General features: G+C 47.5%; 1 protein-coding gene across 1 annotated transcript; it reads right to left on the reverse strand.

Moving 5' to 3' along the window:
• Nucleotides 1-14,949: 14,949 nt before the first annotated feature.
• Nucleotides 14,950-15,837, reverse strand: LOC135384315 (uncharacterized protein K02A2.6-like). Its single transcript, XM_064613520.1, has one exon. It carries the CDS (start codon nt 15,835-15,837, stop codon nt 14,950-14,952), a length of 888 nt encoding a protein of 295 aa, XP_064469590.1.
• Between the last annotated feature and the right edge of the window lie 261 nt (nt 15,838-16,098).

Here is a 16,098-nt window from a genome sequence, read left to right on the forward strand (position 1 = left end):
TTCCAGAAAATCGGTTTTGAGCAAGATTGAGACAGTTTTGCGCTTTATTTCCAAGTTTTCCCATTGACTACGCGGGGACGTTCAATCGCAACTCGCAGACGACGGTGGTTCTTCTCCATGTCCACGACCGCTGAGAGCACGTTCGTGATTGGCTGCGACCGTTGAAAACACGATCCTGAATGGCAGACTTTAATTGATACGTCAAGTCCACGAGCGCGCAGGCTTTCTCTATCTAGGCGGTGTCGACACTGCTGTCTGCCACCAAAGCGCCGAACCGTACTCACGCACATTCAACAAAACCAGGACCAGACAAACCTTTCTCAGGACGTGTCGCTTATGACACATGCTTCGAAAAGGGGGAATCGCTCCTGTCTCGGTCGATTCAGATGCTATAGGGCCGTTTTATTAACGTCGTTAGTCACTAACAGTAACGCGGAACATCCGACACGGATTAGTGGCGTAGTTTCTGTGCGAATTGATGTAATGCACCGCCAAAGCACACGCCATATGTTGAGTATGGCGAAATTCCCTCTCTGGAAATAGGAGAAAACGTCATAGGGACAAGTCGAATCAGGTCGTCAGCAAGGCGCAGAAATCTGTGACCGTCTTGTGGAATGTCGTCCGAAATGTGCACACATTTACAGAGGACTCTTCAATTAATATAGTGTATCAAACTCTGGGTCGCGAACACCATGCAGGTGGTCGTGCCAACTACCAGCAAAAGATCGAATAATAAACGTTTGACTATCTCTCAGTATATGTGTCCGCTCCTGTTTGATGCTAGGATGTCACTCCAATGGAGATGTGTGACACCATGGTGTTCTGTGAACGCTAACAAACACTGTTCGGTAAGGTCAGAGTTCCAATTTGAGATTTTGTGGCCTATTTCTTCGCAGAAGGCTGCTCTTGCAAGAGGGCTTAAGAAAGTCATTTGGCTGACCAAAGGATACAATACATTGGGATACAAAGGCAAGTGCACGGCATGAAAAAATGTATAGTTCAACTTTGAAGGCAGTTGTAGTTTTACCTCTGTGCAATGATTGTCCATTCAAGGCAATAACAAACTCATAGGTTCACCACATGATTTAAACTTCCTCGGCCTGTTACAGCGTGTTTCTGTGCACATAATCATCTTCAAGGTGCATATCCTGTGCCATGCAAACAGAGAAGTGGTTACGTGAACTATCACTCATCAAGCATTTGTGAGGAGATTGTTGAAAGAATCAGTCAGACAGCTGTGTTTCAGATAATTCTTTTTTTTTAGCCTTGAGACTTTTATTGTTATTCCATGACAGTCTACACTGATTACTGATAAGAGGACTGTGAGGGCAAGCCCTGTTGAGCAGTCCAGCAACAGTCAATGCAAATGTCTACACAGTTTGAGAAGAACAGAAATACCAAGAACACATGTGAAGTATAAGAAACAAATAGCAAAGATATTGCACAGCAGAGACATGCACACAATAAAAAAGTAATTGCATGTCACCCTACGTATAAGTCCTGTGTGTTCGCGTTTTTGAAAGACGCAAGATTATTGTTGGAACAAACGCGTAGAGCTGTGTTTCTCATGCTGCGGGTCATGACCCCCCCCCCCCCCACCCCGAATGAGCCTTGACTGGTTATGAGCCTTCTTTTGGGGATCATGGAGGGTCCGAGTAGATATGTCTATATGTAGCGATATGTCTTGCTTGCATAGCTTGATATGGCTGGAGTCACACAGACCAACGTATTGATTTGCTTGTATCAAGGAAGCAAATACATTCTTAAAATTAAATCAATCCTTGTTAAAAACATCAATAATCATTTTTGGTAGCTCTATATGTGGTTGATATCTTTTAAATACATTACAATACAAATGTATCTGCGTCACTGAAAGAAAACAAGAGTTAATTTTCGGAAGGTGGGGTGAAGGTTTGGTGCTACTCAAAGAGGTCACTAAGTAAGAAGTAAGTAAAGTAAGTGGTAAGTAAAGGAAATATTCTTTTTCTAATCCAATCCAGCAGGAAACCAGAATTAATTGTGCTCATGCCGGAGAGAAGGGTGTGGTATAACCATGCATGGCCAACTGAAGTATATACTTCACAAGCTGGTGTACATTGAGGATGCGGTAAAGGGGAAAAGAAAATGAGACAGACTCATCAGGATCTAAAAAAGAATAATCTGCAGTGCCCGCTTCTGGATCAGGAGAAGGGGTTGAAAGTATATGTGAGGCCATAAGTGATATATGTGAGTGGACAAGAGCGTAGCGCACATGGTGATTTATCCAGAACCCCCTACACCCCCCAAATGTTCAGTTACACCCCCCTAACTTTTTCACCAGTGCACCCCCTACGGGGGGTGCCCTTGCGACTTCAGCGTTAGACATGTGTCGGTAATAATATTTTAAGCTGTAACGACGTAACTACAATAATGACCCCCCCTCGTAATAACACCCGTCCGTTCTTGTGATTCTGCATAAATGACAGTACACAGAATGTTAACAGCATCTGAGCTTAGCAAGTGTGAAGACACCAGACATAGTTCTCCTTTTAACAAAGTGAATATGATGTTGCCACCCGATTTTTTCATGGAGCACAATGCTCAGAAACCATACGGATGATACCCGAGTGAGTTCATGTGGCCCCAGCCTAAGAACATTGTTAACGAGGTTAAGGGTTTTTTGGGATATCGTGAAAACGGGGTTATTGTTACAGGAGCATGTAAGTGACCCCAAAATATTTTTCGTTTTTTTGGTGCAACGTTTTCTACAACAAATAAAATGAGCTGCTGCGAAAGAACGATGAGCGCAAGTAACCCAGAGAGCACGCGCAAGGCTCCGTTCCACACAGCTTTAAAGAACGCTCTCCACATCCGAAGAGCGCCTAAGCGAAGCCGAAGACGGCGTGACGTATCACGGGCTACGGCACGTGACCAGTGACGTCCAACGGCACAGCTGAAACATGTATAAGCGGCGCGCGAGCCGAGATGAAAAAACAAAGAAAAAAGGCGCCGAGCATCTTCTACGTCACGCGGGGCTCGTGTCTCTCTCCCGCGGCTGCTGTTCTCCGACTGTCTTTTGTAAAGTGTATTGCGCAGTGACATTACGCCGCAAATCGGAAATATTTTGCATGGAGACTCCTTGTGGACAGCTTCACAAATGAAGCAGGATTTCGAGTCATGTTAAGGGTCACTTCCATGCTCCTTTAAGACCGATTCATGGAGATATAGTGGCCGATGGACAACGACGAGGATGGACACGCGCCTGGAGCACCCGCTTCTCAGTTCCACTGGTACCGCCATGGAGATAGGCCACCGTCATCGCCTCTCCGTGGCATACCATCACCGCCGGTCGGGACTCATGTACAGGGACACCACCTCCTCTACACTTGGTGACCCGAACGTGACAAATGTATAGAGGAGGTGTTGTCCCTCTACACGAGTTCTACCGGCACCGTCCTAGCGTGAGGCCACGACCATCTGCCCGCTGGGACACTCCATCATCGCCGGTCAGGACTCATGTACAGGGACACATTGAACCACCGTCCTCTGCATCTGGTGACCCGAACTATGAACACTATGTTCCGCGTAATTCGGCCCTTTTACCATCCCAAATTTGGCAACCTTCCCGCAAGTTCAGCACCGACGGCATGCTGCCGCGCAGCCTGGAAGCCCTACATTTGACGACGCTATAATGGACCGCTATGGTATCTCTGTGATAAGGCAACCGATCGAGCCTGATGCTCGCCACGTATCCTCAACCTCACCTGCCCAGACCCACTGCCACGGCTCTCATCCATTCTTTAACATCCTCTTCTCGTTGCCGAATGGCTTTCTGGGCTCGGCAAGCAGACTGCTGCATACCGACCTACTGACTCCCTCCTACAAAGCACGAACAATGGCACACAAACGCCTCACGGCTTCATCAACCATAAGGGCCGGGTCCCATAGCTCCAATTTGAGCTGCAGCGCCACAGTACCAGCGCCAGCTGTAGGAGCGGTCCCATAGCTTTTGAAGCCAGCGGCAGAGCGGCAGAAATTCTCTGGCGCTCCCGTATCCAAAAATTTGGTTGCTCTGGTGCTCTGAAGCTCTGGCGCTCGTCTTTTCAGCCAATCAGATGCATTGTTTACATCGACGGTCGACGACTGGCGATTATGGCGGCGTTTGTCAACTAAAAATATGTTCGATTTCAATGGTGTATGTAGTGTAGGCGTGTAGATCTCATCAAGCTTTGTGGTGGGAAAATATGTAGATCTGGATGTGTTTTGTCACCTCACACGTGGCTTCAAGCGTACTGCAGGTAAGCGACGACGAGACCATCCGATGACAGGCAAGCGAACTTCTTAATGATTGGAATCTTCCACTGTCGTATCATCAGACACCATCCAAGACTCTGACTTTGTTATATAATCTGTATATTGCGGTACTCTGGTGTAATGGACTATTTTCTTCTTCTGGAAGATATCAACTGTCTGTTTCCATATTTCATTTCTTTAGGAGCAAATGTGCTTACTGTATGTAGGCCGGCGGAGGAGAGGCCACCCCTTTGGAACAAGCGGAACGCTCAGTATAAAGATCGCCCCGAAGTTTCCAGGCTTTGGTTAGAAGCTGCGGAGGCACTTAACCACCCCCAGATGATAGCTAAGAAATTCACTCATTTATTATTGTTTTACGAGTTGAAAAGGACAGTTTCGTCGTCTCTTCCATCTACGTTAGTATCGGCCGAATGTATAGAGGTAGGGAATGTGAAACCACAGCTAGCTCAGATGAAGTTCTACAGCGGTCAGCTCAGCGTACGTGATGAGAACAGACACGGTGTCAGGTTCACAGGTGTCGTTCCCTCACCTGGTGAACATCGACGGACGTTCAGCAAGGAGCTTGAACCGAGCATTCAGCAAAGCTGACTAACTGGCTTCACGCCCTTACCACAAATCCATCCTCAAGCAAACCGCTGTCGCCTAGCCCATGCGCACAAGAAGTGAGCAGACGACAAGGCGGCGGCAAAGAGCTACACGTGACGCCTTTGCTGGCGCATGCGCAGCGCAACTAATTTTCCTCTCCCGAAGGCCAAGTGTCTATTAGCGTCCTCGATAAACTTGCCCCGGAATTGCCCCGAAACCACAGTGGTGCGTGGCGCTCTACACTGGCGGTGCCCTGGGCGGAGGCATTATCGAACATGAAACTGCACTGCACTGGTGAATTTGATGGATACTAGAGATCTATGTGTCTGTCGCTACCTAGAGACACGTGTCGCTCGTAGACACGCGTCCACATAGCGTCCTCGATAAACTGCACCGGTGCGCCCCGGTGCGACCTGGTGCGGCTTGCCATCCTCGATAAACTGCACTGGTGCGCACTGAACGTCCTCGATTAAAGGAGTGCACCCGTTCAGTGCGGCACTGAGTTGCCCCGAACCCACACCGAGAAAATCGGCCGAGCGCCAGAGTGCAATCCCAAGAAGCATCGCGATTGCCGGAAGCACGGAGGAAGGCGGAAGCGGCAAGTAGCCAGATGTAGCCGTGCAAGTAGCAGTAGAGAGTCATCGTCAGTATGGCATTCGATCGGTGCCGCTCGCCAGGTGCCTCTCGCTACGGGTCGCGCAGCCTATGAGCCACAACGAGCACAGATCTCTAGGTAGCGCATGCTAGTATCCATCAGATCCACCAGTGCAGTGCAGTTTCACGTTCGATAATGCCTCCGCCCAGGGCACCGCCTGTGTAGAGTGCAACGCACCACTGTAGTTTCGGGGCAATTCCGGAGCAAGTTTATCGAGGACGCTATCAGTGCTGCACTGAACGGGTGCACTCCTTTAATCGAGGACGTTCAGTGCGCACCAGTACAGTTTACCGAGGATGGCAAGCCGCACCAGGTCGCACCGGGGCGCACCGGTGCAGTTTATCGAGGACGCTATATGTATACCTTCGCCAAGCTCCCGAGCGAACGAAGCGGGTTCTCGTTGAACTACTCGAACATGCCCCGTGTGTGAGGTGTGTGTATGCTTGACTATTTTTATTGTGACTATATTTGGACCAGCACTACGTTGGCTTGCGTACTGACCGTTTACTAGCATTCGTGGTTCTTTGTAACAAAGCCACGTGACATTTGTTACCGTCACGTCTGCCTAGCCGACGATCCCTGCATGCGAAAGATATCGAAATGTTGCGAAGCACGTGGCCGCATGTCTGATCTTCGTCACGCGATGACAGACGGGGCGAAAAATGAAATAAAGAGTGATTACTGCTTTCGAGAGCTCGCCTTCTTGGTGGTTTCTTTCTGTACATTCTCTTTTCAACCTAGATTATAGAGTTGCTGTGTACAGGAAGCTGGGAACATTTTGTCACGAAACATAGGCCCGATGGTAGATTGTTCAACTAAATTGTCATTTAGCTAAACTATGGCGCATTCTATACAGTGTTCCTCGATCGGCACACACCTAATTTGTTAGGTCATTCTTTTGCTCCTTATATAGTAGAACGTGAAGAAAAACAATGTGCAAGATGTGCAAGTTTCCGGCGATGCAGAATCAAAAATAACGAAGAGGGTTAAGAGCATCAACTGTTTACTATATACACGTTAAAAAACAAGACTTTCGTGCAGTAGGCTGCAATTCTTCGGGTTTGACGAACTGTTACAAGTGGCGAAAGATATATAAAAAAACAAGTCACATGGTACAAGAGAAAGGGGTAAGTGTGAAGCGAAATACAAACAAATGCAATACAAATATAAACAAAAAGCAAAAGGCAATCAATAGGAGGTGACTGGACAAGATCAGACAGACATACAGACGGGACGGAGGTGTATGTAGAGGAGACCAATGCACATCACATGAATAGGCACAGCAGCCAGTTGGCAGAAAGAGCTTTAGAATGTGTACGAGGAATTAGGGCTCAAGGGCGAAGGATTGAGGACACACGGCACCTTTATGGCTAAGAGCTTCCAGACTCTGGGAAAGTGGTGCGTAACATAACACGTAACATACGCGACCTACTTACTTCCTCCCGCTATAATCAACAGAGTCCCAGCTGCGCTCCTTGCAACAGTAACCGCTGCCAAACTTGCTTATTTATTTCAACATGTACCTCCACCTGCAGCACTGTTAATGGCTTCAGTTTCTCTATTCGTCAGTCCCTTCACTGTAACTCCTTCAATGTCTGCTATCTGATTACATGTAAATTGTGCAATAAAGAATACATAGGCGAAACACGTAACACCATCCGTAAAAGATTTTATGGCCATAAGTCAGATACTGTTAATAAACGTCAGTCACCTGTATCGCTACATTTTAATCTTCCGGGACATGATCTGCATACTCATATACTTATCACTATTTTAGAATCCGGCTGCGCTAATGACGTCAGACGCAAAAATCGAGAATCCTATTTCATTTCGAAATTTGCAACGTTGCAACCGCACGGTATCAACACGTACGGCGGCCCATTACAGTCCTTTATACTGTGAGGTTATTATTTTTAGTGTATCTTTTATTTTTCCGCCTATTATCATTTGTCTGCCATTTTTCACATGATACACGATGATACACAATCAGTAAACCACGAACTCTGCACCACTTTCCCAGAGCCTGGAAGCTCCTAGCCATGAAGGTGCCCCGTGTCATCAATCCCTCGCCCTTGAGCCCTAATACCCCGTACACATTCTAAAGCTATTTCTGCCAACTGGCCTATTCATGTGATGTGTACTGGTCTCCTCCACGTACGCCTCCGACCCGTCTGCATGTCTGTCTGACCTTGTCCAGCCACCTCCTATTGATTGCCTTTTGCTTTTTGTTTAAATTTGTATTGCATTTGTTTCTATTTCTCTCCACCCTCACCCTTTTCTCTTGTACCATGTGACTTGTTCTTTTTATATATCCTTCACCACTTGTAGCAGGTCCTGAAACCTGAAGAAGTGCAGCCTACTGCACGAAAGTCTTGTTTTTTAATGTGTATATAGTGAACAGTTGATGCTCTTAACTGTCTTTGTTATTTTTGCTCCTTATATAGCTATAAAGGAACACGGTATCGGCGGTAAAACACGAAACTGCGTACACTCGTGTTGTAGCGGCATTCGCGTGTACAGGGCATGCATGGACCCTTAAGAGTCTTCCCTCTGCCTTTGTCACCGCAATAGTATTATCTCTGCGCGCACGATTTTACATTTGATCAAACGAACAACGGAGTTATACATAAAAAAGAAGAAAAGTGTCCCACTTGTGTTAACAACTGAAAATGCTTGAATTGATTCGATGCGATGGAAAGGTTCCTAGAACATGATGCCAAATTCATTTTATCGACCGTTTGAGAGGCGAAAGAGCGATCGTAACATGACATTATACAAAAACACCAAATACGCTGATGATGAGATGAATGGGGAAATTCGCCACAATGCGTATAGGTGCGCCCTATGACTTGCTAAGTGTGTGCTTGGGGTTTAGGAGAACTCGTCACAAGCCCGGTCGTCACAGGCCAACTGGTCATAGGTGAACTCATCGAGGAGGCCAAGTCATCACAGGGCATCTCGTACGAGGAACTCCCGTCACGCCGGAATAATCGTCACAGTGAACCCGCCACCTGCTAACCGCGCCTTACTCCCCAACGTGTGAAATGCGTAAAAGGCTCTCCTCACCTAACCTTGGTCAGTCTCGACGGGTGCATATTCTACATGAACTGACCCACTCTCCAACGTGTGAAATAGTAAAAGGCTCTTCTGACCTAACCTTAGTCAGTTTCGACGGGTGCATATTCTACATGAACTGACCCGATCCGCAACGTGTGAAATACGCAAAAGGCTCTCCTGACCTAACCTTCGTCAGTCTCGACGGGTGCATATTCTACATGAACTGACCCACTCCCCAACGTGCGAAATACGTAAAAGGCTCTCCTGACCTAACCTTGGTCAGTCTCTCAACTTGTGTCCGCGCCCCAGCAACGGAGCCCCACGCTGAGTTTTCGTCACTTCCATGCTCTCCGTGCCCATGGCAAAGACGTGAAATTTGTACTTTGCATCTTCATGTTTGTCCTTTGATTCATTGTAAAGTGGTTGAAAGTGTGCGGCATCGTCTGTCTCGTCCTTTGTTTACTGCGCCGCAACTGTCAGCAAAATGTACAGGTCCCGACAAAAGTTTACGGAACACGCGAGCTGTGTATTTTCTCCTCGGTACGACACCCTAGCGGCAAGCGGAAGCTGGCGCAATCGCGCCGGTTCACTGCCTCAGAGGGGTGGACGACTGCGCTGCTAGCGACACACTGCTGTCGTTTCGGTATCACTTCTGTTGTTTGTGCCCGGGAAGTGAGTTGGATTTAACTGTTGTGCTCGCAAACAGCACGTGACTCAACGATTGGGAAAACTGGAAGTCTGCCGCTATCATCGTGATAACAAAGATGCATCATGGTGGCAACACTTTATGGTGTGTTGCATCTATTGGAAAGCCGCGATACGTAGACAAGCCAAAGAACGAAATCTTGTGAACAATTTGCTTTATTATGGAACTCAGTGGTGACCAGCTGATAAACAATTGCCGCTGACATTGATAATTGTCCGATTGATAAACAATTGACGCTGAGTCACGTGTTGTTGGCGAGCGATCCAACTGACTTCCGGGCACATACAAGAGTAGTCATACCGAAACTACCACAGTGTGTAGCTAAGAGCGCTGTCGTCCTCCCCTCTTAGTCAGTGAACTGGCCTGATTTCGCCAGCTTCCGCTTGCCGCTAGGGTGTCGCTCCGAGGGGAAAATACACAGCTCGCGCGTTCCGTAAACTTTTTTCGGGACCTGTACCAACCTGCCCAGTCCTTGTTACTATGCGCTATACCAGGTCGTCAAGAGCTACACTAGAATTCAAGAATATTCTGCATCAATACTTGATCTGTTCCTGGTGTCTAACATCTTTGACTGGAAATAGAACTGCCGTACTTGGTGGACTTTCAGATCACAAGATGGTTCCTTTGAGATGCACCGTATAAAGTAAGCCTGATAGACCTAAATTTCATATATTCTACGATTTTCCTTGTGCAGGTCGTTGTATAATTACTATAACCAGATCTGCAGCACCACAAGAAATATTAACATGGCCTGAAAATTTTTCATGGCCACTGTGCACATGTGCATAAGAAATTAAGTTTGTGAGCAACAAGACTCGCAAGGTTTACACTCGAGGACCATGGATCACACGCGTCGTTTAGTATTTTAAACGTCGCATAACCAAATCAGACTGCCTCAGCTAATCTTTGTTCCAGGTTTGGCGAAGGTTCTAAACGAGAAAAATTAAGTGTGGCTAAAAATAAATGTGATCTTAACGTCTTTGTTTCATACCGCCAGAAGAAATTTGGCATATGATTACTCTAAGTATCGAGCAAAACAGAAACTTAATGACGCACAGCGGAGAACAGATAATACTGTACCCAAAATGTGGCAAACTCCATTAATCATTACATTACATCTACCACTGTTGCCTCACGACTTAAAGCCCCGAATTATTATTAGAAATACATTGCTTTAAATCAGTAGTTATATCTGTACTTGCTATTATGGCGCTTAGGAAGCTAAATATCAAGAAGTCTTCTGCGGATTGGTTGATAAAGGAAAAAAAAAGTGGATTTTCAAGGTACCGCAGTGTTTTTGTGTAAGTGGTCATGTTGACTGCTGTGAGGTGTCCTTGTGAGTGCACCCAACCCAAGCAGCACAATGTACTGAAAGTCGAGTGCAATAGGGGTGGACGGGTAGGTGGAAGGCCTTGAACAGACTCGTGAAGCTAAAGAGCGCTGATAAGACACATGCCGACCAGCCCCATTGTATTCGACTTTCAGTGCATTGTGCTGCTTGGGAAGGTTTAGGAGCACAAAATGTGTGCACAGCAAAATAATGTCGTGCAGCGGTGTACGACTAAAAATTGTGTGAAGGCAAGAGTTAACAGCATCCAGCCATCTAATTCCCGCGTCATTCTTGTCTCGCTTCGTTCGTGTTCGCCGAAGCCGACCACATCCACTGTGGAAGCAGCGCTACTTCGTAATTTGTATTATCACCCATGACACTGTATTCTGTACTCTTTCGAAAGTTGTCTTTTTTATTTGGTCCCGATCCCCTTGCCCGTGAAAAACTTTAGCTGTACAAGTGCACATCATGCTGGTAAGTTCCGCCGTGCTCTGTTGTTGCCGGGCAATACACACACACACAAATAGAGATACGATGATGAGATGGGGCTGATGCCGGCCAGCAGGCTGGGCGCTGCCCCAGTGCCACTTGTACGTGATGAGAGATGATGATGGATATGATAAGGGGTCCGGTAATCAAAGCAGGGTGGAGAGGCCTGTTGATGACAAGAAGTCCCAGAGGTGACGCAGACCTTGGCGTGTATGAGCTGGACTGGACCATGGGCCCAGCACCTTGCCTATGGTAAAGGGGCGATGATCGATCGCATGCAGTTCGTGCTGCAATATCGCACGCTCCCGCTGGTAGTCCGGGCAGTCCATAAGTAGGTGGTGCAGGTCTGCACGCACACTGCATGCTGCACAAAGGTCCGAGGGCGCATGGCCAAGACGCTGCCTCATAACTGGTGTAAATGCAACATTCAGCCGCATGCGGTGAAGCAGGGATGCGTAGTGTCGCGGAAGGCGATGAGGAAGCGACAGTGAAAGAGAAGGATCCACTGCGTGGAGCAGAGAGTAGGGTGTAATGTCATGCAGCCACTGTGATCTTGTCTTGTCTGCAGAGAGAGCACGGACGAGGGCCTGACGATCACCTTTGGGCGAGATGATAGAGTGGGCTGAAGCCGGGCAATAAATACTACTGATGCTTATTACTGTGCGTACTTGCATTCATTGTAGAGGGTGCGTCACGTAAGACTGATGTCACAGCTGATGTCACTGATAAAACAACCTGATGTCAGTTGAGAAAGGGTGACACCACTGATCCCTATTTAGAGAAGGCTGGATAGCGAATGGGTGAGGGCATCGCGGGATACGCCAACCGGCCGCCATACTTCGGTGCTCAAAAGAACGATTACAGCCCATAGGAATGCATGTTAGCTGTGACATGTTTTGCTGTTTGTGAACCCTTCCCTTGCTGCTTCGCTAAAATTTTGCCACGGGTCGCTGCAGAAATCCCTCGTGATTGGGTCCATTACGTTTTTTGCGTGAAATCCCGTCACGTACATTTCCTGTCTATTTTGTACTCGTGTGAGCGCGTGTTGCTCCAATTTTGTAATTCGAACTTCTATTATGTGATTTTCTCGTTTTGTGTGCTCTTGAACTTGTGTTACGTTTCCTTTGTGGTTTGTCAGCGTTTACGCGTGTTGCTTGTCGTATTTCTCCTATTTCCCTTCTGCTCGGGGGCCTGGAATGCTATAGGGAGGAGTATTCTCAGAATTGAGTCGTGGCATTCAGCAATGTTTGGCACGTTTGTTTATAAAACTACCTTAATATACCTATGAATGCTTGGGCATAAACATTATGCTCTGCACAGGAAGTTTGGATTTGACTAGGTATGGCATGAAGGGGCGAACGGCAGTAAAGCACTTCCAAAGGACTTGAATGAGATTAAGTATGTGATATAGAGGCTATATGACGGTAAAAACATATCGACTAGAAAATGCGCACTAGGAAGGTAAATGGCGGTAGAGACTGTTCAAAATGACAAGGGCTAGAGTGAATGTCATAAAAAGGCTAAGTAGCAAGGTCTTGTAGTGAAAGATCCAACACCAAAGTATCACAAGTCCAGTTGCAATGGCAAGTTTGTAGCAGTTAACCAGGTATGTCAGCAGAGTGCGTTACTGGTTGCTGAATACGATCAACCTTGACAATTTCTTTCGCAGATGAGGCCTGGCTGTCACCTTCTCTGTATATTCCTTGGTAAGGTGGTACAGTCTGATCCTGCTGTAGCACTGGAAACTTCTTTGATCAGACAGATCACATGGTTTTCATATGGGCAGCATTCAAACATATGTTGTCGCAAACTGGGGAAGGTGCTGGGCAGCAGTGATGTTGATAAGATATGTTGCAAGACGGCTCTCGTTAGAAGCCCGGCGTCGGGAAAGTGGCGCCCCCATCGCCCGACAGGTGAAACCTGTCGCAATAGCCCGCTATCACCCTTTGGCTGAGTCATCGTGAGAGCTGAGATCCCCGCATAGAACTCTGCGCGGCATTCCCGTGTCGGAGGAAAAGGGGGATCTGGTGGTTTAGTCAACGCTGAGGTTGTGTGGACGCCTTGGGGCCCCTCAGGGAAGACAACACACCCCTTTGGCCCCAGCCTCTCAAAATCAAAACAAAAAACATGATCGGCCCGTGAAAAGGAGCCGCACCGAGGAGATAGTGAAAATCGACTTAAAACACATAGAACGCTGCCTGACAGAGCTGTCCTTCCCGAGGTATCTAATTGTTCATTCAACAAACGACGAAAAACACATGAGCAAAATATCGCCATTCCTGATTGCAAAGTCTATTGACGCTGCATTAGGAAAATCGTACTCGGCAAAAAAGCTGACCTCGGGTGATTTGCAGGTAAAACTCGAAACAAAAAGACAGAGTGATGTGCTACTAGCTATGAAAGACATTGCCGGAACGACAGTATCTGTTACGCACCACCGTCATTTGAACACTGTAAAGGGCTTAATCTCAGAAGATGACCTCCTGACCAGTTCTGAAAGCGAAATCATGGAAGGTCTGTCAACACAAGAATTGGTTGCTGCACAGCGAATAAAAATTCGCAGGGACGGCAATGAAATCTTGACCAAACATATCATATTGTCTTTTCGTCTGCATACTCTAGCAACGACCATAATAGCAGGATACATAGAATGCCGCGTTAGGCCATATATTCCAAACCCTCGACGGTCTTTTAAATGTCAAAGGTTCGGGCATGGCTCGCAAACTTGCCGAGGTGAGGCTACATGCCCGAAATACGCGGGAGAGGACCACTCTTGTGGAACTTGCAATAACGCAGTAAAGTGCATGAACTGTTCAGGGGACCACCCTGTATACCGGAGATCGTGCCCTCGGTGGCAAGAAGTGAAGCAGATCATTAAGCTGAAAGCAGTCCAGTCCAGAACATATCATACAAAGCCGCAAAGGCTCAGTTCGACTTCGGGAGAACAAGTACTTACTCGGAGGCAGTGCTCAGGGGGATGGCACTGCCCTCGACGTCCGCTGGAAATCAGACCTCGATGGGGTCTGCGTCCCAGCCTACCATCCCCCAAAACACATGACGAGTTGCACGGGCACCAAAGCTGGTGGGCGTTGCGTGCCAAATATATTTCGGTACTCTCGGGGACTATCTCCTATAACTTTAGATGTTCCCTCTTCTGACGGTGGTAGCACAGTCACAGAGGGAATAAACCAGCAACCTATGGAGCTGTCGGATGGCGATGAGCGAGAGTCGCGTAAGCTGGCACGAGAGGTGTCTAGCGTACCTCTCCGATCCGACGCTCCAAAAGGCAAGGGCTCTAAAGGCAGAGGCACTGGAAGAACAGGTGAACCCTCCATGTAGTTAAAAGGAGTGGCAACCTTTTTGTTGTAAAATTACACATTCAATTATGGTAATCTCATTTATACAATGGAATTGTCGAGGCATGCGGAGTAATCTGGAGGATATATATGTAAAAAACTGAAAAGAATAATACCGTTGCCACCTGTCTTCAGGAATCCTTCCTTAGTGGGCAGAGTAAAAACCCTTTTAAGTATTTTAACCTTTTTTTCAAAAACGAGGATGAATTCAATGTGACGAGCAGGAGGGGTTGCAATACTGACAAAAAAAGGTTTTGCCAGCTGTGGAAATTCCTTTGGTGACAGATTTTGAAGCACTAGCGGTGCAGATATGTGTGGACAGAGTTCTGACCCTCTGTTCATTATACATACTGTAGTATCTGCAAAGCTACTAGAATAAGAATTAGGCTGGGTTCACGTTGGCAGAGCGTTTAATGACCAGCTCTCCGGGAACAGCTGCTGATCAGCTGTCGGCCAGCTGACGAATGCAAACAGCAGTTCACGAGCCTCGCTCCGTCATAGCTCGGTCGTCGTCGTTGTCTACATCATTCCTCCCTCCTAAGGCTGTGAACCTGTAACGGGCAGGAGGTCTTCTTTGACGGATAGGGTATCTCCGCGGAGGCTCTGCTGTTGAATTTCCAGGTGGCTGTTGTGGGAAGACGACGTCGAGTGCGGGAGGCGCAGACGAAGCCTGGGGTCTCAAGTTGATGTCCATGGTCAGGCTCAAGGGAATCGTCCCAGGTTCCCGTGGACGACCTGAACACAGAGAAGCATTAGGCGACCCGACATCTGACGACACTCTACTCTTCAAGTGGTCAGCATGAACGCGGCGCCGTTTTCTGCCATCCAGTTGAACATCATATACAACGTTGCCTTCACGACTGATGATCACACCTTTGACCCAATGGTGTTTACGGGTTGGATCTTTCACCCAAACCTTATCCATAGTGACAAAACTTCTTGTCACCCTTTTTGGAGAGGAGTGCGAAGACTGTCCTGAGTAGTCCTGTGTGGACGGGCGAACTAAATCTAGCTTGAACCTGAAAGGTCTCTTGTTAAGCAAGTCGCAAGGTGTTTTTCCGGTGGAGATATGAGGTGAAGATCTGTACTTAGACAGAAACGTTCCTAGAGGGTCTTCCTCCCTTCCACATTTAGCGCGACGCAAGGCCTGCTTCATTGACCTGACGAAATTCTCCGCCTGTCCGTTTGACTTCGGGTGGTAGGGCGGTGTTAAGATGTGGCGGACCCCATAAGTCCCCAGGAATGACTTGAACTCCAAACTGGTAAACTGTGGCCCGTTGTCAGTAACCAACTGCTCAGGAAGGCCTTGACGCAGGAAAATTTCGCGAAAAGCGTGAATAGTGTCATTCGCGGTTACTCGACGCATTTTGATTATTTCCGTTTGGTTCTCGTTGGCAGAGCGTTTAATGACCAGCTCTCCGGGAACAGCTGCTGATCAGCTGTCGGCCAGCTGACGAATGCAAACAGCAGTTCACGAGCCTCGCTCCGTCATAGCTCGGTCGTCGTCGTTGTCTACATCACATACCCCCAAATTTTGCCTTCGAACCTGAGGATTTGGAGCGCCTTGTGTCCCAGCTGCCACGACCGTTTATAATACTGGGTGATCTCAATGCAGATAATCCTCTTT

The sequence above is a fragment of the Ornithodoros turicata genome, chromosome 2 (genome assembly GCF_037126465.1).
Source record: "Ornithodoros turicata isolate Travis chromosome 2, ASM3712646v1, whole genome shotgun sequence".
NCBI classification, from domain to species: Eukaryota; Metazoa; Arthropoda; class Arachnida; order Ixodida; family Argasidae; genus Ornithodoros; species Ornithodoros turicata.